This window comes from Talpa occidentalis, unplaced genomic scaffold (assembly GCF_014898055.3).
Source record: "Talpa occidentalis isolate TD23 unplaced genomic scaffold, MPIMG_talOcc4v2.1 talOcc4.17, whole genome shotgun sequence".
Taxonomy (NCBI): domain Eukaryota; kingdom Metazoa; phylum Chordata; class Mammalia; order Eulipotyphla; family Talpidae; genus Talpa; species Talpa occidentalis.
In genome coordinates, this window is record NW_023601754.1 from 46,892,831 (window position 1) to 46,919,932 (window position 27,102).

General features: G+C 58.2%; 1 protein-coding gene across 1 annotated transcript; it reads left to right on the plus strand.

Annotated features, from left to right (window-relative positions):
- The first annotated feature begins 202 nt into the window (after window positions 1-202).
- PRR12 (proline rich 12) lies at window positions 203-26,856 on the plus strand. Its single transcript, XM_037516991.2, is given in 15 exon segments — window positions 203-317; window positions 1,823-1,935; window positions 2,916-3,077; window positions 3,162-5,474; window positions 5,477-6,468; window positions 7,104-7,770; window positions 9,470-9,897; window positions 16,072-16,188; window positions 16,393-16,526; window positions 16,806-17,278; window positions 21,898-22,023; window positions 22,243-22,340; window positions 23,545-23,691; window positions 23,778-23,873; window positions 24,108-26,856. Coding segments are annotated over 15 exon segments (6,099 nt in total). The 5' UTR covers window positions 203-231; the 3' UTR covers window positions 24,255-26,856.
- The last annotated feature ends 246 nt before the right edge of the window (window positions 26,857-27,102 follow it).

Here is a 27,102-nt window from a genome sequence, read left to right on the forward strand (position 1 = left end):
CTTGCCCGCCCCTCCGCCCCTGCCCCCTCCCTCCTCCGCCCGGGGCCTTCCCGGGCCTTCCGCGGCTGCAAAGAAAAAAAGAGAGAGAGAGAGAGAGAGAGAGAGAGAGAGGGAGAGAGAAGGGGAAAAAAAAGCAGCAGCGGAGGGAGCGGCGGCGGAGGAGAGCGCGCGCGCGCCCCCTCCCTCCCCTCCCTCCCTCCCCCTCCCCCCAATTTCCACCGCGGCCAATTCATGGACAGGAACTACCCCAGCGCCGGCTTCGGGGACCCGCTCGGCGCCGGGGCGGGATGGAGTTACGAGAGGTCAGCGAAAGCTAGGTAAGGAGCCGAAGGCGGCCTGGAGGAAGGGGCCCAGGGGTGGGGGCCCCCCCGGGCCGGGCCCGGCCCGCCCGGCGACGCGTGCATCGCAAACTCCCCTCCGGCTTGCAAGGGAGCGGCCTTCCTCGGTTTGCAACAACGCCGCCGCCCCAGTTTGCAAATTGCAAACTCCGCCGAAGCCAGCTCCGGCATGCAGAGGGGAAGATGCAGCGGGAAAAGGGGGTGCAAAACAATTTCGGACGGAAAGGCCTTGGGAAGGTGGGAGGGACTGGCGGAGCAAGGCCTGGATTTCCCCCCATTCTCGGATTCCCGGCTTGCTGACCCCTCCCCCCCGCGCCCCAGGCTCTGCTCTTGCAAAGGTGGAAAGGAATGGAGAATTAGAACGTAGACCTGGGGGGCGCGCCCCCCCTTCCCGGGTCCTATTGTTCCGGGACCGCGCGAGGCCGCGCCACTCGGGCCCCCCCCCCAAATTCCGCGCGCAGAGTGGGCACAGGGCCCCGCCCCCTTACTAAGCTGGGGCTGTGTGTAAGGGGGGGGACTGGCATCTGAGACACGCCCCCTTCAGCTCCCCCACCCCCGAAGGCTGAGGATCCCGGCTGATGGCGCGGAGTGGTGCGTTTGACCTCTCGAGTCCGGGCCAGGCGCTGGGGCCGCTGCGTGGGAAGGTCGCTGCTCCCCGGGTGTATTTGTTGGCGAGCGTGGGCCCTGGGCTTGCGTGGCTGGCGGCCGGTTCACCGGCTACCCTGCCCCTTGGCTGCTGCTTAGTGGTGTTCTGCCCTCTCGAGCCCTCTTTCTGCACACACCCGGGGTTCCCAGCGTGGCTGGGCATGACCCCACGTGTGTTAGAATTTTCCATGTGGGGCTCCTCACTCTCTCTCTGTTCTTCCCCACGGGTGAGCTGGGGACTGGTTTGCACACATCCTTGACTTTGCATGGGCCCATGCATTTGAACCTCAACCCTGGGGGACGGACGGTGTTCAAGTTCGCACTTGTACCTGGTACTTTCCTTGCGTCCTAGCCCCTCCCCGCCCCCATCCCTGCCGTTTGGGGAACAATCTGCCTCCTGCTCCTAACTCGTTTTGCACCCTCCTGTGTGTTCCCACGTGTCTGCCGAAGAGAGGGCGTTCAAGTGCATTTCTGAAGTTGGCCTCCAGGGCTCTGTGGCCCCGGCGGGGTGGGGGCCCCGCAGGAGGGCCCAGCCTGGTCTGCTGGAGCTGGAGGGACTTCCTCTGTTTACCCGCCCCTGCGTGTGCCTCCGCATGTCAGTGTTGTTTAAGCGTGAGACTCTCTGGGTCCTATTTATGGGGGCTCGAACGGAGACCCTTCTACGGCTCTCTCGTCAGGTACCCCAATTCCCCGGTCTTCTCCCCTTTAGGGCCTCGGGTTCCCTGAGCTAACCCCCCAGTCAGCTGGCAGAGTCTCCCCAAGTCCCCGGGGGATTTGCCGAGTTCCCTTCTCGGAGGGCAACTTCGGAGCGCACCCTAAAATCCCCCCCTTCTCCCCAGCTTGGTCTATGGCAGCTCCAGGACCTCGCACCCCGAGACGGACATCTTACACCGCCAGGCCTACGCGGCCCCCCACCCACTGCAAAGCTATGCCACCAACCACCACCCGGCAGGTACGGCCCCCGCCCCGCCCCGCCCGGCCCGGCCCGCCCTCCGCGGCGGCTGATTGGCTGCCGAAAGTTCCACCCCCTCCTAATTGGCCTTGCCCTCTGTCCTGGCCCGCCCCCTGCTAGCTCTCCGCTGATTGGCTGCCTCCGAGGCTGCTGGGCCCTGTTTAATTTCACGCCGGATTCGTCCTCCCTGGACTCTGGCGCCGCCTCTTCGGCTCCAGGTGGCCCGGACCCCTCGGTCCCCAGATCCCACCTTGTCCCCCAGGCTTTGCCCGCGCACCTGCCCCCCTCTCCAGCCCCCTCCCCCTGGGTCGGCCCCGTTCTCCGGACTCCTGGGCTCTCGAACTCTCTCTTCCTGATTCCCGTTCTCTCTGATTGGCTCCGGCCCTGCGGGCCGCCCCCTTTCTCTCTAGACTTGCCCGTTACCACGGTCTCCCCGCTCTGGCCCTGCCTCTGGTGCTGCTGATTGGCTCCCCTCTTTCATCCTGCCGCCCTCCTTCCTAGAAGGAGATTATGTTGTCCAGTTTGATTCTTGACCTTCCTGGTTGCGTCCTTCCTTTTTTTTCCTTCTCCTTTCCCCCCCAGAATCCTCCCGCTGTGGTTCATCTTGTCCTCTCAGCCCGCCCTCTGGTCTCTCCAGGGCATCGCCTATCCCATCCCTTTCCCCTTCTTGCTGGAATGGCCCAGATCCTTTGGATACCCCCCCCCCACACACACACACACCACACACCCGGTCACCACCATCACCATCATAAGGACTCTGCTTTTTGCTTCCACCTCCTTTCATGTCTGCCTTTTTCCCACTCTTTTCCTTCCCTGAGCTCCTTGACCGTACGCTGAGATTGCTCGCTGTCCTGCTTGTCTTTCCCCCTTCCTTCCCCATAGTCCTATCTCTTTACCATGGCAACTTGCTTTCAGCCTCTTCCCTATCAGTTCTTCCCTGTGGCTCACTTAGTTGACTCTACGCCCCTGTTCCTGGCCAGGCCTCTCTGGACTCTTTGACACTGGCCTCCATCACGCGGGCTCAGCAGGGCCCGACGCCTCCGTCATGAACCTCATCTCGGCCCTGGAGTCCCGGGGCCCCCAGCCTGGCCCTTCTGCCTCTTCTCTCCTCTCCCAGTTCCGCAGCCCTTCCTGGCAAACAGGTAAGCCGAGCGCCAGCCCAGGGGGTCCAGGGTGGGGCTGGTTTGTGATCCGCGCTGACCCGTAGTCTCCTCCATCCTTCCCAGCCATGCACACGCCAGGCCCCACGGAGCTCTTCATCTCAGGCGCCCTGCCGGGTTCCAGCACCTTCCCATCTTCTTCTGCCCTGTCGGCCTACCAGCACCCAGCTTCCTTTGGCAGCCGCCCCTTCCCGGTGCCCTCATCCCTTAGCCTCCAGGACCCCCCATTCAGCCCCCCGGCTAACGGGCTCCTGTCCCCTCATGATGTGCTGCACCTGAAGCCCTCGCAGGCACCCACGGTGCCCTCCTCGCTAGGCTTTGAGCGCCTGGCGGGGGGTGGTGTCCTGGGGCCCGCTGGTCTTGGCCCAGCCCAGACCCCTCCTTACCGCCCTGGCCCCCCAGACCCACCCCCACCTCCTCGACATCTCCCAACTCAATTCAACCTGCTGGCTTCCTCTTCTGCTGCTGCCGCCGCTGCCGAACAATCCTCCCCACAGCTCTATAACTTCTCGGGAGCTGCTCCGGGCCCCCCACCACCTGAGCGGGCCCTGCCCCGCCAGGACACGGTCATCAAGCACTACCAGCGGCCAGCCAGTGCCCAGCCCCCACCACCCCCGCCACCAGCCCATGCCCTCCAGCACTACCTGAGCTGTGGAGGCAGCTACCCCTCCATGGGTCACCGGGCCAACCTGGCCTGCAGCCCCCTGGGCGGTGGGGAACCTTCCCCAGGCGCTGGTGAGCCTAGCAAGGCTGGGCCCAGTGGAGCCACTGCTGGGGCTTCTGGCCGGGCTGCTGGCCCTGAGGCGACCGGTGGAGGTGGGGCGGGCGGCGGTGGTGGAGGTTACCGCCCCATCATTCAGTCGCCTGGTTATAAGACGGGCAAAGGCGGTTATGGAGCCGCCGCAGGTGGTGCCACTAGGCCCCCACCACCCCGCTCGACCGCCACCCCCAAATGCCAGAGCCTGGGCGGGCCAGGGGCAGCCTATGCCACCGGAAAGGCCTCCGGGGCTGGTGGAGCAGGAGGCCAGGCCTATTCCCCAGGTCAGCCCCAAGGGCTTCTGGGACCCCAGGCTTATGGGCAAGGGTTTGGAGGCGGTCAAGCACAGGACTTGAGCAAAGGCCCCAGCTACTCTGGGGGCCCCCCACAACCTCCCAGTGGCCCCCCGCCTCCTGGTCTAGCCACGTGTCAGAGCTACTCCCCAGACCAGCTACAGGGGCAGCTGTATGGGGTGCAAGGTGAGCCCTATCCAGGACCAGCTGCCCACTCCCAGGGGCTTCCCACTGCCAGCCCCTCCCTCAGCTATAGTACCGGCCATTCCCCTGCGCTCTCGGGCCACGGAGGTGGCTGGGGGCCCAGCTCCCTGGGGGGCGGTGGAGAGGCCAGCCCTTCCCACATCATCCGACCCCTGCAGTCCCCACCAGCTCCCGGTCGCCCACCTGGTGTCGGCTCTCCGGGAGCCCCCGGCAAATACCTGAGCTCTGTTCTGGCCTCAGCCCCGTTCCTGGCGCCCCCGGGAGCCGGCAGCTATGCAGCCGGAGCAGGTGGCTACAAGGGCAAGGGGGACGGCTCGGAGCTGCTGGCGGGCCCCGGCGGGCCTCCAGCCGAGCGCACGGAGGATGAGGAGTTCCTCATCCAGCACCTCCTCCAGGCGCCCAGCCCCCCTCGGACCTCAGGGGCGGACGGTTTGGTGGGCGAAGATGGGGCGGCTGACGGCTCCAAGGGACTTGGGGGGAATGGCGGGGCTGGGGGCCCTCCCGGCACACCCTATGAGCTGGCCAAGGAAGACCCCCAGAGGTACCATCTGCAGAGTGTCATCCGTACCAGTGCCAGCCTGGATGAGGGTGCCACGGCCGCCCTGGAGCTGGGCCTGGGGAGGCTGAAGGAGAAGAAAAAAGGGCCAGAACGGGGTGGCGAGACCCCCGAGGGGCTGGCCACATCAGTTGTCCACTATGGGGCAGGTGCCAAGGAGTTGGGGGCCTTCCTGCAAAAGAGCCCGCCCCCGCCACCTCCCACTGCCCAGCCCGCCCAGCCCACCCCCCACAGTCTCCTCCTGGAGGCCGGGGGCCCTGATCTCCCACTGGTGCTGCCTCCACCTCCCCCCCAGCTGCTCCCCTCTGTGCTCAGCCACGCGCCCAGCCCCTCTCCCAGCGCCCCCAAAGTTGGCGTCCATCTCCTTGAGCCAGCCCCCCGGGACGGGGCCTCCCAGCCGCCCCCTCCGCCGCCCCCGCCTCCGCCACCCATGCCCCTCCAGCTTGAGGCCCACCTCCGCAGCCACGGTCTGGAGCCCGGCGCCCCCAGTCCCCGCCTGCGACCCGAGGAGAGCCTGGAGCCACCTGGTGCCATGCAGGAACTGCTCGGCGCCTTGGAGCCGCTGCCCCCGGGCCCGGGGACACCGGCGTGGGGCCACCTAATGCCGAGGGCAAGGACCCCTCTGGTGCCTACCGCAGCCCCAGCCCACAAGGCACCAAGGCTCCCCGCTTCGTGCCACTCACGTCCATCTGCTTCCCTGACTCCTTGCTCCAAGATGAGGAGCGCAGCTTCTTCCCCACCATGGAAGAGATGTTCGGTGGAGGGGCAGCGGACGACTACGGCAAGGCCGGGCCACCGGAGGACGAGGGGGATCCCAAGGCTGGGGCCGGACCGCCTCCGGGACCCCCGGCCTACGATCCCTACGGGGCCTACTGCCCCGGTCGGCCGTCTGGAGCTGGGCCGGAGACCCCGGGCCTGGGCCTGGACCCCAACAAGCCGCCTGAGCTGCCCTCCACGGTCAACGCCGAGCCTCTGGGCCTGATCCAGAGTGGGCCGCACCAGGCGGCTCCGCCGCCCCCGCCGCCGCCACCCCCGCCTGCCTCGGAGCCCAAGGGAGGCCTGACCTCGCCCATCTTCTGCTCTACCAAGCCAAAGAAGCTGCTCAAAACATCCTCCTTCCACCTGCTGAGGCGCCGCGACCCGCCCTTCCAGACGCCCAAGAAGCTGTACGCTCAGGAGTACGAGTTCGAGGCGGACGAGGACAAGGCCGACGTGCCGGCCGACATCCGCCTCAACCCCCGGCGCCTGCCCGACTTGGTGTCCAGCTGCCGCTCCCGCCCGGCCCTCTCGCCGCTAGGTGACATCGACTTCTGCCCGCCCAACCCGGGTCCCGATGGGCCCCGGCGCCGCGGCCGCAAGCCCACCAAGGCCAAGCGTGATGGCCCTCCCCGGCCTCGGGGGAGGCCCCGGATCCGCCCGCTGGAGGTCCCCACCAGCGCTGGGCCGGCCTCCGCCTCCACGCCAGCTGATGGGGCCAAGAAACCCCGGGGCCGAGGACGAGGCCGGGGCCGGAAGGTCGAGGAGGCCGGGGGCAACCGCCTGGAGCCGCTGAAGCCGCTAAAGGTGAGGGCGCGTGGGGCCGGCATGCCTGAGCGTAGAGAAAGGAAAGGAGTGGGGGTCCAGCCGAGGGTTATGCGTGAGGGAAGGGTGGTGTTGGCTTATGTCTGAAGCCTGTGAGGAAGTGAATGTGAGGGTTGGAATGTTCTGGTCCCACCCACAGAGGCCTGGAAGTTGGCGCTCTTGGGTTTACGTGGATGTAGGGGGTGACCTTGGGTTCTTGGGTTCTCAGACCCTAAGGGCTAAGAATTGGGGGGTCCTAGATTCCCAGGTCTTAGGGGAAGAAGGTCTGGGACCTGGACTCCTGGGCTGGGCAAGGAGAGGTCAGTGTGTAGAGTGAGAGAGGAACTTCAGTTCTGTCATTCTAGAACCGGAGAGAAGTGGTCTGTGAGGTTGTATTTTAAGGGTCTAGAAATTTGGAGTAAAAGATCTCAAAGTAAGGGGGTTGGCTGGTCCTGACTTCTGGGTCTGAAGGAGGAGGGGCCTGGGGTCCTGGACTCCTGGCTTTGAGGGAGGAGGTTGGGGGTTTGGACTTCTGGGTCTGAGGAAGGAGGCTGGGGGCCTAGAATCTCAGGTCTGAGGGAGGAAGGGTTGGGACCCCAGATTAGTGGGCCCTAATACCCCACCGCCTGCATGTCTAGATCAAGCTCTCTGTGCCCAAGGCTGGTGAGGGTCTGGGAGTCTCGTCAGGCGATATCGTATCGGGCGCCGACCACAACAGTCTGGACTCGAGCCTGACTCGGGAGAAGATCGAGGCCAAGATCAAGGAGGTAGAGGAGAAGCAGCCGGAGATGAAGTCAGGCTTCATGGCCTCCTTCCTGGACTTCCTCAAGTCAGGCAAGCGCCACCCGCCACTCTACCAGGCCGGCCTGACGCCTCCACTCAGCCCCCCTAAGACTGTGCCACCCACCGTGCCGGCCAGAGGTCTGCAGCCCCAGCCCCCCACAGCCCCCACCGTGCCGCACCCCCCTCCTGCCGGTGCCTTCGGGCTAGGGGGCGCGCTGGAGGCGGCTGAGAGCGAGGGGCTGGGGCTGGGCTGCCCTTCACCCTGTAAACGGCTGGATGAGGAGCTGAAACGCAACCTGGAGACCCTGCCCTCTTTTTCCTCGGATGAGGAAGACTCTGTCGCCAAGAACCGGGACCTGCAGGAGAGCATCTCCTCTGCCATCTCTGCCCTGGACGACCCACCCCTGGCTGGGCCTAAGGACACCTCCCCGCCAGACGGGCCCCCCTTGGCCACGGAGGCTGCAGTCCCGGGGCCACCCCCTCTCCCGGGGCTCCCCAGTGCCAGCAGCAATGGCACACCTGGTGAGCTCTGGGAAGACTTTCTGGGGGCTGGGCGAGGGTTTCCTGTTATTTGGGTGCTTAGATACTGTTGTGCAGGTTGCGTACTGTGCAAGGGACACTGTTCACGTTGTAGATGAGGGAGATAAGTGTCTTTATGGAGGTAGCTTCCTGACTGAGGACAAAAAGTGATTGAGAAGGGCCTGTAGAGGCCTGAAGGTGGGCAGCAGAGAACACGGGGTTGAGGCAGTTTGTACGTGATGGGCACCCATGTGAGAGGGGAGGCGCTGAGAGAGCTTTGGAGACTGGTGGGCAATATGGGGTCTGAAAAGGACTATAGGAGTTGGGGATGTGTGATTAAGGAGAAAAAGGTCTTGGGGAGGCAGTGCGAGGTGTGGGGAGGTAGCTTGAAGAAGGACGGGGGCACTAAATGACTAGGTGGGTCTTGTCTGGGGTGACTAGGAGAGAGACTGGGCCTCGTATGGTCACGTCTAGAATGTGTTCTGTCCTGAGAGAGCTTGGCTAAAATATAAGGGGTTTTAATGGGAACAGGCATTGGGACACGAAGGAGGTGGGCTTGGAGGAGGGTGTACAGGTTGATACAGGAAGGGGATTGCAGGTTGAGAGGTTTTACAGGGTGTGAGAGATTGGTAGTACAGTCCCCGTTGGAGACTGTAGGAAGGTGGGTGACAGGGCAAGTGGCATCAGGGAAGAAGGGAGCACCCAGTTTCAAGCAGAGTGCCAAGGTCCCTCACAGGAGAGCATCTGGGTGAGGACCTCTTTGCTGAGTCAGGGTTGTAGCTAAGGACACGGGGGTGGAGAGGAAGCAGTTGTAGGGAGTCGGGAGAGATTTCAAGGTGATCAAGAGGGGTATCACAAGCTCTCTGGGGAGGTGGCACAGAGGGGAGGGCATTGGAGTCCTAAGAGTGGTGACAGGCTGTGGGACAGGAGAGGGAAGGCTTCAGTGGGTGAGGACAAGACCTCCCGAGCAGGAGGGAGATCATGGTCGGAGGGGATGAGCTAGAGATTGGGAGAAACTAAGAAGGGAAGTAAGGGGGCAGGCTTTGAGGCAACTATGAGGGGTATTGAGACTGGGAGACAGGTTTTAGGGGCTCAGGAGAGCTGCCAGAGTTGGTTTGAGGTTTCCGGGTGACTGGTGCTGCAGGAGCTTGCTGTTGGCCCAGGAACGGACGCTCAGGGACGAGGGAAGAGGTGCTGGGGCACAAATGGGAACTTAAGTTGGGCTGGAGCTTTGTAGGGACTTGGGGATGATCTTGATGGGACAGGAGAGGACTTCTGGACATTAGGGGGATGGGGACACAGTCATTGTCCAGGACACAATTACATTTTGACTTGGGGGGCAGCCCCTTGGGCGCCAGTGGGGTTGGGGAAAAGGTGAATACACCTGGGGAGGAAGGCTTCTGGGATACTGGCGAGGGGACAGGTGATTTGGGGAAGGAGCAGCAAGGGCGCCAGAAGAGGATTAAGAAAGACACGAGCTGGGGCGGATGGGTGTGAGATGAAGAACCACAGATGAAGGGGCCCGGGGCGTGCAGGGGTGGGAAGAGGACTTTGGCACCTGCAAGGAGCCGGAAAGGACTGAAAAAGGAGCATTTTTCAGCTACCAGTTTGCAGGGGCACCAGATAGCCTTCCAAAGCCACGCCTGGGATTTAGGGGGTTCACAGCCACAGGGTCTGCCCTGACCCCCCTCTTGCTCCCCAGAGCCCCCGCTGCTGGAGGAGAAGCCTCCTCCCTCGCCGCCTCCCGCTCCGACGCCGCAGCCGCCCCCTCCGCCCGCGCCGCCCGCCCTGCCCTCGCCGCCCCCGCTGGTGGCCCCAGCGCCCGCCTCTCCAGCCCCGCCGCCCCCGGCCCCCCCGCCGCCCCCCGCCCTGCCCTCGCCGCCCGCCCCGCCACCCCTGCCAGCTGCCACCGCCGCGGCCCCGCCCGCCGCGGCCCCGGAGGAGCCCGCCGCCCCCTCCCCCGAGGACCCCGAGCCGCCGGACGCCCGGCCCCTGCACCTGGCCAAGAAGCAGGAGACGGCGGCCCTGTGCGGGGAGACGGACGAGGAGGCCGGCGAGAGCGGCGGGGAGGGCATCTTCCGCGAGCGGGACGAGTTCGTGATCCGCGCCGAGGACATCCCGTCCCTCAAGGTGAGTCCGGCCCTGCGCGGTGGCTCGGGCGCTCCAGCGCCCCTGGCCCCTGAATTCACAGTGTCGGGCTGATGGGGAGGTTGGCCCGGCAGTTGAGGTTGTGCGGGCAGTGTTGTTTGGGCGGAAGCCTGTTAGCGCGGAGTGAACCGATGATTGTTGACGGTGGTTGCTGAAATTCTGCGTAGGTGCTGAGGTTCAGTGAGGAACCCGGTGCTGAGGGCCTGGCCTTACTGAGCTGCTGGTTTAATGGCACAAGCCAGAGGGCCAGGCTGCTTGGAGATTCTGCCCTACATGGTGGTGGCGTTGATTCTGCCCTACATGGTGGTGCTTGTGAATACTCACAACTTGTAAGGCACAGTCGTGCACAGCTTACCAAGGGGGTGCATTCTGAGAAACGTGTGTGACGGGTGATTTCATCCTGCAGATCTGCTTGCCTAGGCTGTGTAGAGCGCCAGGCTTCCTGTGTGCCACCCGCCCCTGACCTAGATGGCGTGAGATGCCTCTCAGCCAGTCACTGGGGGGCATTCGTCTGTCTGACCATATCTAAAACATTTTATGGGGAGAAATCCATTACTTGTAGGAGTTGACAAATAACCACCCCAGGCCAAGCCCAGTAGGTGTGCCTGTTTTTATAAATAAAGTTTTATTGGCACATAGCTACACCCATTCATTTGCAGGCCAGGGCTGTCAGCCTTCCCCACCCTGTGGAGGACTAGGGTGATTCTGGCAGAGCATAGCTTATCCACAGAGCCGAAAATATTTCCTGTCTGCCCACCTCTGCTGTCCTTGGTTTATAGGGAGGGTAGAATTGCATCAGTGGATGCATATGACCAGGAAGGTGACACTGAGGGGCAGGGGCTCAGCGGCCATTGTCACCATGGTAGTCTCCCCACTGCTAAGGACAGTCACTGTCCATACTGGTCACTCTGGGTATTGACAAGGGGACAGAAACTGGTTTGGTCCTTTATGTCTGTTGTCACACTTCATTTAATCTCGGGTGTCGTTTCTTCTGAAACACAGATGGAAGAATTACAGGATGAATGAATGACGAGTGGTCACTATCACGCTTTTTAAATTGTGAGGTACAAGGCACTTTCATTGCTTTATTCAAATCTTCAAAATGGTCTGTACTACCTATTTTCAGTATTAAAAAACCACAAGTTCAGAGCAGCATGATGCTGAGACACCCCAACCTGTCGGTGCACGTGCTTGGTGCCCCCAGCCTCACGGGTACAGAACACACGTAGCTGAGCTGCAACTAGATGATAAAATCCACTTTCTTACCCAGTGCTTCTTGTGAGGTGAAGTTAAGTTTTTTTTTTCATGTAGTTTTACCTGATTTTGGGAGAAGTAGAGCAAATCGAGTAACGGGGCTGTGTGAGCCCACTACTCCGCTCCCATGGGGCTGGCACACCTTCGCTGCTCCTGCTCCTGCTCCTCCCGGGCTGTCTGCTCCGCCTGCCCCACCAGTCCCAGACGTCACATCTGCCCCACACTTTATCTCTCCATTGTGATAATTCACCACGTACCAAAGGATGTCAGTAACAGGCCACAAAATGCTGAAGTGAAGGCTCGTGTACCCACACCCACCGGCAGCCAGAACATTCCCTGACCTGTTGTCCAGCATTGTGTTTGATTCTGTGTGCTTTGTATACACTATTTCTTTTTTTTTTTTTTTTTTTAGCTTTTTATCTTCTTTGTATACATTATTTCATTTTGACTTACCGACTTCTAAGGCTGGTGTGACCACAGCCTGTGACCACTGGCAGGTTACCAGCTCCTGGGGGAGGGGGGAACACATCGCAGAATTAAGTTTGATTTTCTTTTTATAGTGGAATCAATCATTTTAGCCAATCTTAAATGTGTTGGCCTTTGCTATATTCGTGTTACTACGTGACCCTCTTCATGATCTGATTCCAGATTCTATTTTTTTTTTTAAGATTTCTTTATTCATGCATACAAGAACCGGGGTACAGGCCAGATGCATGGGAGGGTGAGAGGATTCACCAGAGACAGCAGGGAGCAGAACAGGCAGACAGACTGAAATACATTGCTGAGGGGAGCAGCAGGCGAGACAGGAGAGGTCTGCCACGCCATGTGGGACCCTCGCCGGCCGGTCGGGATCAAACCCACACTGCAGAGGCTGCGGACAGCTTCATAGCGCTGTGCTCAACTGCCTGTGCCACCAGGGGAGGCCCTCCAGGTTCTATCTTCATAGTCACCTCATTATAGGAGTTACTGTCCCCATTTTACAGGGAAGGAAACTGAGGCTCAGAGCCTTCACAGGCTTTCCTGGCTCTGCCGGCCTGGGAGCTGGGGATTCAGCTGTGGCTGCGTGCAATCTAGCAGGTGTAGACGGTGACAGTGGCCGACACTGCTGAGCGTCAGTGCTGGGCCAGGCGGTCATGGCTGTTGCAGATGAGGAAGTTCATGGTCAGATTAGAGGGACTCACAGCTGACTGGTACCAAGCTGGGATTGGAGCCACAGCCGTCCGACTCCACCTCTCAGCTGGCACAGGGCAGGGGAAGGGATGGAGCGAAAACTCAGATGCTTAAAAATACACCATGAATGTGTGTTACAGTGGGGGACACACAGCCCCAGCATGGAGCCCTCCTCCAGATACAGGGTTTGGCCTCAGAGTCAGGGCAGGTAGGAGCCTGGGTGGGTATTAAGAACTCAGTGCTGGCGTCCGTGGGGCTGACTCAAATCTCTGCCGCTTCTGAGTTGGACTGACACCAGACCTTCCTAGGCCTCAGTTTCATCATTTGTAAAATGGGATCCTGTTGGTATCCACTCGATGGGAGCTCTCTGGCATTGCAGCTCACCCCAGGCCCAGCCATCCCAGAGTAGGTCATGTGGGATACGCCCCCTGACCTTTGCTTGCTGGGTCTCTGGCAATTTCGGACAATCTTGCATGGCAGTCTTAGGTGAAGGGCTGAATAGTGAATATTTTAGACTTTGTGGTCTCTGCCACATATTCTTTTTCTTTTCTTACCACCCTGTTAGACTGGACAGAAGATTTACAGAGCCTAGATCTATAGAAACGGGCCACAGGCCATAGTTTGTGCTAGGAGAAAGGCAGCCAAGAGGCATGTGACAGGAACATGATTTTAAACTTTCCTGTATCTTTGCTTAAAAAAAAAGTTAAAAATGGGTGAAATTAGCCCCAAGAACACAGTTGATTTACAGCAGCCTACCTGAAGTGCTCTTTCAGCACGTAATCAATATAGGAAAAGGCAGTGATGTATTAGGTCCTTTTCTCGGGCCAAGTTTTTGAAATCCCGCGTGTGTCATATTCATAGGCTGTATCGATTCAGATCGGCTGCATCATTGGCTGAGACTGGAGCCATCTGTGCCGAGGGGCTGCTGAACCAAGGCTGCCCCCCTGTGCTTCAGCCTCCCCATCTGCAAAACAGGAGCGTTAATACTAACTCCCACTTTTTGGGGAACGTTGCGTATTTGAACAGGATGTAAATTCTGAGCGCGTAAGAGTTTATTGGATGGAGAAAAGTATGGTTCAAGTAGAAGGGTTTGTGCAAGGGTCCTGTGGTGAGGAAGACCTTAGCATATTTGTGGTGTGCAGGGATACAAGCGTTAAGGAACGGACAGTGAGCTGAGGCTGGGAAGGTGGGCAGGGGGCAGATTATTCTGGGGTGAGTCAGTGGGTGTCTGCTTGACATTGTGCTGGCCTGTGGGGAGAGGTCCATCCGCAGTCGGTCCACTACCACAGACCTGTAACCCTGACTCCCCTGTTAACGCACCTTAAGCTTTCTCATTAATACCACCTTGGGTGCTTCTTGCTTACCCTCTTCAAATCCTCCCCATGACTGCCCTTATGTCAGCTGTCACAGTTCAGATTCCCAGAAGAGAATGTGATTGGTCCAGCCCAGCATTTGGGGCCTGGAAGGAGTTAGTGATTGTTGTGTTGATTGGCTGTCCCTGGTCAGTTCTTCTCCAATCACACTGAAGCCATTCTGGAAGGGGACATGTTGCTGGCAAGGGAGGCAGTGGGCATGGTCTGATATGATTGACATGTGGAGAGGCAGGATGGTTTGGCTTGGGTGGTTGTGCCTGATGACTGGAGGGGGGTTGTGGGAGGAAGAGTGATTTGGCAGAAGACTCCAAACCCATAGGAATGTGGTAAGTCCAGGAGCCTGAGAGCCTCTTGGTGCTTCTTAGAGGAAGTAGGGGGGTAGTCTCCCCTTGCAGGGGGGATGCTCTGATGACTTTCTCAAAGAGAACTAGAACAAGGAATATCATATTCATGTTGTGGGGGGAGGCACCAGCACATGTAGAAACCTGGAGTGTCTCTGCTGAGTTTTGAGGGCTCTGGATCACCTGCCTGGGCAGTAACAGGAGAAGAGAGGAAACTGAGGCAAAGTCTGTCATCCAGGCTGCCAAGTCTGAAGGGGGCCCCTGGGAAGTTTTGGAGAAAGGCAGGATGTGCTCCAGAGTGGACTTTTCTTTATTTTTTTTTAAATATTTATTTATGCATACAAGAATTGGGGTATATGTCAGAGGTGTGAGGGGCGAAAGAATTCACCAGACACAGAGTGGGGAGTAGAACAGGCAGATCTACTGAAATACACTGCTGAGGGGAGCAGTGGGGAGACAGGAGAGGTCTGCTGTGCCATGTGGGTCAGCTCCCTGGCTGGAGATCGAACTTTGTGCTGCAATGGCTGCGGACAGCTTCATAGTGCTGCATCTTAACCCCTGAGTCACCAGGGAGGCCCCAGAGTGGACTTTTCAATCCTTGGGTCAGTGAGATGGTTTGCTGATGAACCAGCAGGTGGTCACCTGGGGGAAAGTCTGTTAGGACACCAATATCCTTGCCTCATCCTGCCTCACGCTGGTACAAGACTTCATATAACAGCCTTTCAGGGCCTCAATTTCATCAGGTTATTGTACCTGCTCCTTTGTGTTCCCCTGCCTGATGCGAGGGGTAGGAAAAAAATCCCAGGCGTAAAGCAGTTGCCCCTAAGCCAAGTGTAGCAGCTGCTGCCCAAGGCAGACATCACTAGTTGATGCCAGCACTGGTTTCTGCTGAGCCTGGTGCTCAGCAGCACTCATCAGTCCATTGGCATTATCTGAACCCTGATAATCACTTGACTGTGGATTCACTGAATGCAGGGATTGCCCCTCATTCACCCAGTCAGTGCACGTCAGGCATGCTTGGGTCCCGAACAAGCTCAAGGTCCTTCTAGGCTTCCAGTGCAGCCCCCATGAGCACATTTATTACTTGCTGCATTATGGTTTTGTGCCTGTGTCTGGCTCCTTTGTTCCTCCTTCACTCCCTGAGATCAGATGCCGGGTCTCACTCACATGTGTGGGCTTCTAGCCCCAGGGGCGGGGCGCCCTGTGGTGGGGATCTCAGTGTTGGGAGGAAGCAGAGATGGGAGAGACATCCTGTCACTTAGCTGCCCAGGTGATGGGGAGCCTGAGAAGTTTCAGGAAACCCATGTCAGCTCTTGACACAAACTCCACACTTTTTTATTCATCTGCTTGTCTCGGTACTGAAGATCCTATACAAGTCTTTAGGGGTCTTGTTTACTGCTGTACCTGGGGGTCAGCATGGTAGCTGGAATATGCTGATGTTATTGATAAGGTTGATATTACTCAGAGACACGTGGGAGGAGACACGAGAGCTGTGGGAAGTAAAGTTCGCAGCACAAGGAGGAAGGGCTCAATGGGGAGGGCATTTGGTGGCCTGTGGGAACACAGGACCAGGCTCCATCCCCAGGGCTGAGCTCAAGGGCCAGAAGATACCTGTTAGCCAGGTGTTCTTGGGAGCCTTTTCTTTTTTTAAAGATTTATTTATTTATGCATACAAGAACTGGGGTACAGGCCAGAGGTGTGTAGTGGGGGGGTGAGAGGATTCACCAGAGTAGAACAGGCAGATCTACTGAAACACACTGCTGGGGGAGCAGTGGGGAGTCTGGAAAGGTCTGTTGTGCCATGTGGGTCAGCTCCCTGCTTGGGGGTCGAACTCACGCTGCAGTGGCTGCTGATAGCTTCGTGGTGCTGCGTCTTAACCCCTTGCGCCACCAGGGAGGCCTCTTGGGAGCCTTTCCTTTACAGAGCATAGAGGGAGGGTGGCAGAGGCAGGATTTGGGGGGCTAGCAGGGCCACCCATAGGTGCTGATCTTGCTTACCTTGTGATCCACCCCCCTCAGCTGGCATTGCAGACGGGGCGTGAGCCCCCACCCATCTGGCGAGTCCAGAAGGCCCTGCTGCAGAAATTCACTCCAGAGATCAAGGATGGGCAGCGGCAGTTTTGTGCCACCAGTAATGTAAGCCTGCGGAGAGAGGCGGGGACTGGGTGGGGGGCAGGCCCACCTGGAAGCGGGGCTCCCTGGAGCTTGGCTCTGGCTGGCTCTTGGTCTGAGGTGTCGGGGAAGGGGAAGCCTCGGCTGGCGTCAAGCTGGGAGTCTGGGTGCCGGGCTGCCTGGCCGGGCTGGATGAAGGAGTCCTTATGTGTCTCTTTCCCTCCATAGTACTTGGGGTATTTTGGGGACGCAAAAAACCGGTACCAGCGCCTTTATGTAAAGTTCTTGGAAAACGTCAACAAGAAGGATTACGTGAGGGTCTGTGCTCGAAAACCCTGGCACCGGCCCCCAGTGCCTGTCAGGTACCGCGGGGTGGCGGGCGGGGCTGACAGGCATGAGGGGGATCCTGCGGAGGTGGGGGGGCAAAGACTCAGAGGAAGCAGGGAATGGGTTGGGGGTGGGCATAGAAACAGAGAGGTGGGGGATAGAGGCCCCACCAGAGAGAGACAGAGACAGACGTGGGAGGCAAGACAGACACCAGAGAGAGATGGGGCTCCACAGAGAGGGCATGTGGGGTTCCCTAGGAGGATGGGGGTTTCCTTGGGGAATCTTGACTGAAATTCTTATCTCTTCCCTTCCAGACGCTCTGGGCAGGCCAAGGGCCCTGCAGCTGTGGGGGGCAGCTCTGCCCCTCCCCCGAAGACCCCAGCACCCCCTCCTAAGCCTGAGACCCCTGAAAAGACCACATCTGAAAAGCCCCCAGAACAGATGCCTGAGACAGCGGTGCCTGAGCCTCCTGCGCCTGAGAAACCGTCCCCGCCGAGACCTGTCGAGAAGGAAAAGGACAAGGAGCGGGTGACGCGTGGGGAGCGTCCGCTGCGGGGCGAGCGGGGCGCAGGCGGGCGGCAGACACGGCCCGAGAGGAGCCTCACCGCGGGGCAGCCCGCCGCGTCCCGGCTGCCCAAGGCCCGGCCCACCAAGGTGAAGGCTGAGCCGCCTCCTAAGAAGAGGAAGAAGTGGTTGAAAGAGGCAGCAGGCAATGCCTTGGGGGGTGGGGCCCCCCCAGGGAGCTCCTCGGACTCAGAGTCATCTCCCGGAGCACCCAGTGAGGACGGTAAGACCCGTGATGGGCCCGGGGCTGAGGGAGGAGCAGAGGAGCGGGCAGTGACTCAGGGGCCGCAGCGAGCATTATCAGTAGGGGGACAGGGCAGCGATTACGAGCACAGCAACGATGACGAGTAACAGCTACGTACCCCTGACTGCGGAATGAGCTGTCTTCTCCGTTCTCTACGCGCATTAGCTGGCTGCATTTTCCCCGACTTCCTGGGAAGTAGATACCATTATGAGTCTCATAGACATAGGAGGAAACTGAGGTAGGAAGTGGATGCAGCACAGCTGGGTTTGGAGGGTGAGGGGGGACTTGGGGCGAGCATGGTCTGTGCCTTAGTGGCCGTATATGTAAAACGGGTTAACAGAGCTAGCACTTAGGGGCCTCCCTGGTGGCGCAGGGGGTTAAGAACCATATTATGAGGCAGTCCGCAGCCTCTGCAGCACGAGTTCGATCCCCGGTCGGCCAGGGAGCAACCCACATGGCAAGGCAGACCTCTCCCATCTTGCCCGCTGCTCCCCTCAGCAGTGTATTTCAGTCAGTCAGTCTGCCTGTTCTGCTCCCTGCTCTGTCTCTGGTGAATCCTCTCACCCCCTGCATCTCTGGCCTGTACCCCAGCTCTTGTATGCATAAATAAATAATTCTTCAAAAAACCCCAAAAGCTGGGGCTAGCACTTAGGAGGTGCTTGTCTGTAGTGGGTTCAGGGCGTGGACTCTGTTGCTGGGGTGTGATGACAATGGCAACAAAAACCTTTGCACCCCTAAATTAATATGACCGGTGCTTTCCATGTGCCAGGCACCGTTCAAGCATTTTCCACGTTGCCTCCGGTGCCGTGGAATTACCCTCCCTTTGAAGCTGAGAAAATGGGAAACACCAGGGGGTGACGGTGACTCTCTGAGCTCACTCCACTCCCCACCCCCTACCCCCGCCCCCGGGGTATAGCAGAGGGAGGTGTGTTCACACATTGTATGTACAGTGAGTGTAAAGAGAGGCATGGACTACACAGTCCATCTAGCCCTGATCTGTCTGGGGGATTCCCAGAAAATGAGGCTCTTCTTGAGGTTGCCCAGGCTCCTACTTTTCCTTTCCTCTTCTTGCTCTGCTCTCCCCCAGCAGGTTGTCCTCAGCCACCAGGTCCCAGGCAGCCCAGCAGCTACAGCCCTGCTGGTAGGAAGAGTCACACCTGCAAGGGGGTGGTGCCCCACCATCCTTTATCTTGCCTGACCTGGGTGTGGCCCCACAGCCTATCTTCTCATCCTATAGGCCAGAATTCAATCTCTTGGACACACACAGCTACAAGGGAGCCTGGGAAATGTACTCTTTTCCTCTGGGAAGCCTGTGTAGCTCTAGGAACAGGCCAGGTGCAGGGAGGCAGCCAAGGCTGGGACAGGGGTGCCATGGTCGAGGGAGGAACTTTAACAGAGTCCAACAGTGCAGGCCTTTCTTTCTCTGGCCCTCTGTGTGTGTGTGTTTTTTTGAGGTACAGGGGTGTGTGAGAGGATTCACCAGAGATAGTGGGGAACAGAACAGGCAGATCTACTGAAATACACTGCTGCGGGGAGTAGAAGGCAAGTCAGGAGAGGTCCATTGTACCATGTGGATTGCACCCTGGCCGGGGATCGAACTTGTGCTGCAGTGGCTGGCAATAGCTTGATAGCGCTCTTTAACTCCTGCATCACCAGGGAGGCCCCCCTCAGTTTTCTCAAAACAAAAAAGGATATTTCAATACTTAAGGTTCCTATATTTAGGAATAAAATCCAGTGGATTCTAGTTGTACATGGTCTCAGTAATCAATTTTAGAATGTTTTCTTCACCTCAGAAAGAAACCTGCTGCCCTTTGCTCTTCACTGCACTCCTGCCTGCTCGAAGCAGCTGCTAATGATACTGGCTGTTTAGATTTGCCTCTCTTGATCACTTGATCTGAATGAAACCCTACAATGTCTATAGCCCTTTGGGAACTGGTTTCCTAAGGTCCATTCAGGCTGTAGCATGTCAGTGCGTCATTTTTTATGGGTGAATAATATTCCCCTGCGTAGATGGATTCTTCCTCTCCTTTCACCACTTGGTGGGCACTCGGGTTGTCTCCACTCTTTGGCTGCTGTGAATAAACACGATGGTCCTGAGGTTTCTAAGCCTGTGAAATGGGGGAAAACGGAACTCTGCACTCCCGGAGTAGCAGTTGGCCTGCCAAGGGCCTCTCTCCTTCTCTGGCCTGGGCCTCTTCTCCTCCTCAGCAACCAGGAGCCTGACTCACCTACACACTTTGCTCAACTCAGGAGTTCACTGAATCTCGTTTGTCCAAAGTCTTCCTTCCAAATTAGGTCTGCTGTGCTCTCCTTTCTTGTATTCACAATGAAGATTCTAGAAAGTGGCTAGACCAGTATCTCCGCCCCTTCCTCTAGTCCACTCCCTTTTGGCCTCCTGAGTCCCTTTCTGCAGGCGTTTATCCAGCACGTACCGTGTGCCACAACCGGGGTCCCAGGAGCCAACAGAACAGACATGGTCTTTCCTCATTAGCGCTCTTAGTCTAAAGCCGGGGTGGAGGGCCTCCCTGGTGGCGCAGGGGTTAAGTCTTAGCACTGTGAAGCTGTTGGCAGTCACTGCAGCATGAGTGCAATCCCTGGCCAGGGAGCTGGCCCACAGGGCACAGCAGACCTCTCCTGTCTCCCCACTGCTCCCCTCAGCAGTGTGTTTCAGTAGATCCGCCTGTTCTGCTCCCCACTCTGTCTCTGGTGAATCTTCTCACCCACACACCCCCCCATACCTCTGGCCTATCCCCCAGCTCTTGAATGCATAAATAAATATAAATAAATATTTATTTATTTACATAAAATAAATGTTCATTTTTTTAATAAATAAATAAATAAAAACCTTTTAAAGTAAATAAATAGAAACAAAGCCAAGGTGGGGAGGCAGTCAAGCTGATAAACACATTCTGTAACAGATTACAGGACATTATGAAAAATCAGTGTGTAACTAGATGAGATTAAAGGAAGTTAAGAAAAATAAATCCAAACAGGATCAAGGCGGTAAAGGGGGTGAAGCTTTTTTTTTTTTTTTTTAGATTTATTTTTTATTTATTTATACAAGCACTGGGTACAGTCAGAAGCGCGGGAGGGTGAGAGAATTCACCAGAGCCAGAGTGGGGAGCAGAGCACCCAGAAGGACCGAAGTACACTGCTGAGGGGAGCAGCGGGCGGCAGGAGAGGTCTGCGCGCCATGTGGGACCCTTGCCCAGTGACTGGGGATTGAACCGGCGCTGCAGAGGCTGCGGGCAGCTTCGCAGCCCAGTGCTCAACCGCTGCACCACCAGGAGGCCCAAGGGGGTGAAGCTTTAGAAAGATTGGGGTGGATCCCTGAAAATGACATTGGAGCAGAGATCTGAATACCTTGTGGTCATGTGACTTTGAAGGAGAGAACATTCCAGGCTGAGGCTCAGTGGGGAAACCCGTGGCTGGAGCGAGTGATTGAGAGGACAAGGCAGAAGGACAAGAAAAATCTTGAAGGGATTTTAACCTGAGCAAGAATGGAGCCCTAGGAGGGTGGGGCTAGGTCTGACAGGTAGACATTGCTACCCCTTCCTCAAGGACATTGGGGTGCCCTCGCTTCACCTTCTTGTTTTGCTTCTCTTCCTCCCCCACACTGCTTATATTCCTTGTGGGTTTCCTCAAGTCCTGTCCATGGCCCTGTTTGTTCTCGCTTCTTCTACACCTCTCACTTGGCAGGCTCCCACGGCTCTCCAGGGAGCCGCGGGCCTGTTCCTTCCCCCAGGTCACCCTCCCACACGCCTCCCCCCAAACCCCCCCGCCCTCCAGCCCACTGGACTGCTTGTTCTGGTTTTGCATCACAGGGTCTGTACCCCTTGGCCATCTGAACTTTCCAGACAATGCCCTTTGCTCTCTCACCTCCACAGATGACAAGTTCTCATCCTGCTGCTTTGCCCTGACCGCCCCTCTCGCTTCTATACTATCCCACAGCCCCGGCCCTCCTGCTGGGTTTCCTGTCCCTCAGTCTCTGTCTGAATTCTGTTCCTGCTACTTCTTCTATTGACCTGGCCCCTGGTTGCACCTCTCCTGTGCTTCCCCCATGTGGCCCCAGAGGTGTTTTTCTGTACTTACACTCACCCCTCCCCTACTCACAGCTCTCCTATGCCTCCCTAGTACCCACCAGAAGAAGGCCCTGCTGTTTCCACCCTGTTTATAGGCCCTGCATGATCTGACCTGCACAGTCTGAACTCCACACTCCTCCTTCAGTCTTACCCTTTGTGATATAATCTTTCTGACCTATTTCACTGATGCTGCTTTATACTTCACCAAAACTATGCTGAACTAGTCAAACATGAAGTTAACTGTCTAGCATGCTCTTTCTTAGTACTCAAGACTCAGCTCTTTTGTGAGCTTGAACAAGTCTTCTCTGAGCCCCACCCCTCCCTAGGCTGAGGTCATCACAGCGCCTGGTGCGCTCTGACAGCCTCTTGCACTGGTGCTTGTCATTCTCCCAGCAGGCCTGGATGTCCCTGAGAGCAGGGGTTTCTCTCCTGGCCCCTGACATTTAGGTCTCTACCTGCCGCTCAGGAGGCCTCAGAGGAAGCTGGAGTAATGCGCACGTCTTCTTTCTTCCCCAGAGCGGGCAGTACCCGGGCGTCTGCTGAAGACACGGGCGATGCGGGAGATGTACCGGAGCTATGTGGAGATGTTGGTGAGCACAGCACTCGACCCTGACATGATCCAGGCCCTGGAGGATACACATGGTGAGCTGAAGCCTGGGGAGGGGCTGAGTGCCTGGTCTTTCCTGCGCCTGGGGAGGAAGGGCTGTGGGCCTGGATTCCCAGGTCTGAGGGAGGTAATGCTGGGACTTACCGGTATGAGGGAGGAGAGAGCTGGGGACTGGGAACCCAGATACCTACTCTCCTTTGCTCCCGTACATTGTGGGACTCAGGCTCTTCTGATGCCCACTCCTCATCTTTCAGATGAGCTGTACCTCCCACCCATGCGGAAGATCGACGGCCTCCTAAATGAGCACAAGAAGAAAGTCCTGAAGCGGCTGTCGCTGAGCCCAGCTCTGCAGGTGCTTGGGGGGCCTGGGTAGGGGTGAGTGGGGCCTGGCGGTCAAGCCTGAAGGAAATGTGCTCATGTCAGCCATGGCCACAGGCCCTAGAGCCTCAGACTCAGTGGAGCTGTACCTTCCTGGGCTTGGCCAGGAGAGGTGTGAGGGGCAGGTGGTTTGGAGGGGACTGCTGTGTTTCTGGCAGTCCTTCAGTAGATGGAGGGGTGCGGGTCTGTGTAGGGGTCTGGAGCAGACTGTGGAATGAAGGTTTAGGGACAGATGTGGCGCCAGGGCTTGCTCGGGCGCAGTGGTGAGATTCTGATGGTTTCTCCATGGCAGATATTGCAGGCTTCTGCGGTTCCGGCTGCGGGACTAATCCATCTGCAGAATTCCCCTCTGCCATGGCCAAGTGGTCTGGGCTGCAGGATCCAGGCAGTTCTGAGCATTCTGGGACAGAATATTCATCTGGCTCTGAGAATTCCAAAGGGATGTTAGTCTGGCCCTGAAAATTCTGGGTGGGATATGGATCCAGTTCCGAGAATTCTGGAATGGATTTTAGGCCGGCTCTGGAAATTCTGAGTGGATGTTAGTCAACTCCGGAAATGGGATGAAATGCCGCTCGGGTTCTGGAAGCCCGAGTGGGATGTTAGCGGGACTGAGAATTCTGGGATTGGCTACTGGACAGGCTGTGAGAGTCTGAGTAGAGCGTGAAGCTAGGGTGAGACCTGCCTAGAGCACCAGGCTGAGAACTGCAGACGGGATGTGAGTCTGGATTTAGGATTCTGAGCAGTTAGCCTGGCACTGGGGATTTCAGGGTGGATTTTCGGCTGCCTCTCAGAATTCTGCGTGGGATGTTAGCCTGGCGCTCAGAATTCTGGAAGAGAATTCTGGCTGGAGCTGAGCATTCTGGGCGGGACGTTAGTGTGGCTGAGAATTCTGGGGTTTGATCTTAGGTTGCCTCTGATAGGCGCGGGTGGGTATCAGTCTGGTACTGAGAATTGGGGGTGAAACACTAGGTGTCTGAGCATCCTGGGCCTGGCCATAGAGCACATTTCGATGCAGACTTGGACCCTCCTGTCCTTTGAGGTGGCCTTGACGCCCGAGCATCTGTCCCATCTGCAGCCTGGAGGGAAACAGAGGCACCCAAGGTGTCTGAGAACTGGGTGTTGGGTCTGGGGTGTGCGGGTCCAGGGAGGTGTCCCACTGACCCATTGGCTTCCCGCAGGACGCTCTGCACACGTTCCCCCAGCTGCAGGTGGAGCAGAGTGGGGAGGGCTCCCCCGAGGATGGGGCCGTGCGGCTGCGGCCAGCCGGGGAACCCTACAACCGTAAGACGCTCAGCAAGCTCAAGAGGAGCGTGGTCCGAGCCCAGGTGGGGCCGGGCAGTGGCTGGCGGGGGGCAGGGGGAGGGGCTGCTGGTGCCCGCTGGGGCTGAGTCTCTCCACTCTGCCCGCCCAGGAGTTCAAGGTTGAGCTGGACAAGTCGGGATACTACACGCTCTACCACTCCCTCCACCACTATAAGTACCACACCTTCCTGCGCTGCCGAGATCAGGTGAGCCCACTGCAGCTCGCACCGCCCCGGGATCGCCCCCTCCCAGCTCTGGCTGTGTCCGGAGGCCCGGACCCCAGCCCCTCTCCTCCTGCAAGAACCCGGGCTGAGAGTCTCTCCTCGGAAAGACTTAAGAGTTCAGCCCCCAGCCCCCACCCCTGCTTCCCCGAGAGACCGACCCCCTGGCCAGCCCTCCACGCCCGTCCACCGCCCCAGCTGCACGTCTCCCCCCTGCAGACCCTGGCCATCGAGGGCGGCGCTGAGGACCTGGGCCAGGAGGAGGTGGTCCAGCAGTGCATGCGGAATCAGCCGTGGCTGGAACAGCTCTTCGACTCCTTCAGCGACCTGCTGGCCCAAGCACAGGCCCACAGCCGCTGCGGGTGACCCCACTCAGCCTGGGGGACCACTGCCTCCATGAACCGAGAATTGGGACAGAACTGTGTCCTCAGGCGCTATCCCCTGGGCCCTGGGCCTGGGAAGGGGGGGGTGTCATTGGTCAGGGTGTGTCCATGCTGCCCCCACAGGGCAGAGTTCAAAGGTCGACTCCCCCCTCTCCTGAGCCCTCTCCACTCCCTTCCCGGTCCTCCCACTGTCCTGTGTACAGAGAAATTATTTATATATATGTATAAATGTCTATTTAGTAACGGTTTCCCTCCCCCCGCCCAATCCCCCCCTCCACGGCCATAGCCCCAGCCCCCTCCACCTTGTACATAATGTATAGGAAAAGTCTATGTATGGTTGAGGGGGGGGCGGCTTCAGAGAGCTGGGGGTCCCCCTCCCCCCAAGTCCCTCCTCCAGGCCAAGATCTTTGCTAAAGGCCATTCCCTCCCCAGGGCATTCAGCATCGGGTGGGAGGGGGAAAACGCATCTTGTTAATTATTTTTAATCTTATTTATTGTACATACCTGGGGCGGGGGCAGGGGAGGTGGAGGGGGGAGAAAGGTCCCCTCCTGTTGCCCCTCCTTTTCTACTGCGATTTGTCTGTGTCTGCCCCCCACCCCAGACCCTCCCCTTGTTGTCTGGATGTGGTTCTATTTTTTATGGGTCTCCTTTCCCCTCCTCTCTAACCCACTCTGCTCCCCCCCGCCCCGCCTCCGACCCCTACCTCCCCCCTCGTCTCTCGCTCTTTCTTGGGCTTCTGTACAACTCAACTTGTATACACCGTGTACACACAACCAGCCAAACGAAAACCCAACGGCAAACACTTTACCGGCCGGCTGCAGTGCCTCTGTCCTGCGCGCGGGGCGGGGCTGGGCAGAGGGGCTGGGCTCCCGGTGTCCGTTGGTCTCACAAATTGGCCCGGTCTGAAATGTCGTGACTTCACAGACATATCGCACGGTTTGGGAGGATCAGGAATCGGGGCGCAGGCTAGCTGGGCTGTGCAGTCAGGTCAGCGGCCTGATGAGTCGGTGTCGAGGATTCCAGTGTTGACTTGCTGTGCTTAGAAGGTGACTCCGATGGTGGAGCCGTCGGTTCCCGGCCACAGGTCCTCGCCTGGCGGTGGCTGGCAGTGAGCTCAAGGAGGAAGCCACAGGCTTTATGTCCTGATCTTGGACGTCACACTGTTCATTGGGTGTCAGGAAGCGATATGCGTTCAGGGAGAGGACAGGATCTTTGCTCCGAGAAGGCAGCAGTAGCCAGCTTTGAACATCAGTACAGGCAATTCTGTGTTGGGAGTTAGCCAGCCTTCTCTGGGCTCCCTAATGTGAACTGGGGTGCGTCTCTGCCTTCTTGAGCCCTGTAACAACAAGGTCTGGAGTGGACGGCAGCTGGAAGTCCAGCCTGCAGAGCTGTGGATGGAGGCCTGAGTTCTTGAGACCAAGTGCTTGACGTGCTATGAGCCACCACGACCCCTGGGCTTGGTTCCCTTGGGAAGTGGTAGGTGCGCATGATCTCAAGGCGCGCCTGAGATTCTCTGAGTTGCTGACTCAGAACCAACCCGCTTTTTAATAAAAGCCTGAGTGGATGCTACTGGACACTCAAGTTTGAGGAACAACGGACCACAATAAGCAGTAAGCAGTTGGAAGTCAACTGTGGTATTCCAGAGCCCAGCTCACAATGCCACAAGTCAGCTGTTACCACTGGATCCTGGCCAAGCTTATGGTCAAGATGGACTTCAGGCGTTCTAGAGCTGGATCCACTGAAGATGGGTTGGCCACAGGCTGGATGGAGCCCCAGTGTGAGATGTAAAGATGGACTGTTGGCATTCTGGATCAAGACAGAGACCCTTGGGAACCTTGGATATTTTCTGGACTCCCACCCTGGTTCTAGAGCCCAGGTTTTGCTGAATGGAGGGTGATACTGCGTTGGAGAGCAGGTGGGAGTGAGGAATGGACCCAAGACTTCGAGAATCCTGTGGTGACTTGGATTGAGTCTGGGTCGCACTCGTGTTCCAGTGGTGTCCTGTAGCACTTTGGGGGTACAGCCTCAGGCAGTTGGTGGTGTGGACTGAGACATCACATCCGTACCAAAAAGTTCCAGGCTGGTCATTGTCCCAGGCCACAGGTCTGGGATGGAAACTGGACTTTGTTCCAAAGATTGGTGGGGCAGTATCATCCTCCTTGGTGGAAGAATAACTGAGGTTGGCCTTAGAGATCCAATTATTGCCCAAATTGGTATCCAGTTCCAACACTAACTGGGGAACTGAGTCACAGCCCACCTTGTCAGTTTTATCATTTGCAAAGTGGGCTTTTGGCAAGGTGGAGGAAAACCCGATGCTTTAGCTCCTGTTGCTCAAAGCAGGCCAATCAAAAGACTTGGAGGGGGTGAAAGAGATGAGGAGACAAAGATGGGCAGTGAGCAGACCAGAGTGATTTAGGGTCACTGGGTGGCCGAGGCCAGGGGTGGGAGCAAAAGTAAGGACATCCTGGCCAAGAAGGCCCAGTTGGACATTGCAGGGGTCCATCAGCGGCTGGCTCGGGGTAAGAGAAGTCTGCACAGCACCCCACTTGGGCTTGTTGAGTTCCTCACTGGGCTGGGGCAAAGGTGCCGGGTTTTGTCAGGCGGGGGTGGGCGCTGCAGCGGGTTCCGGCGGGGGCGGGGCCTCGGCACAATGCGGCGGAGCCGCGCTCGTTCCCAGGGCGGCGGGTTGGTCGCCGGCCAAGGATTCTGTGATAATGAAACCCGGAAAGGGATATTTAGCTAATCATTGTTCTAATCTGGAATACAGAGGGACATTCATGGTTCTGGGTCGGGAAAACAGTGGGGCAAGGTCACCGATGCCGAGTTTTCA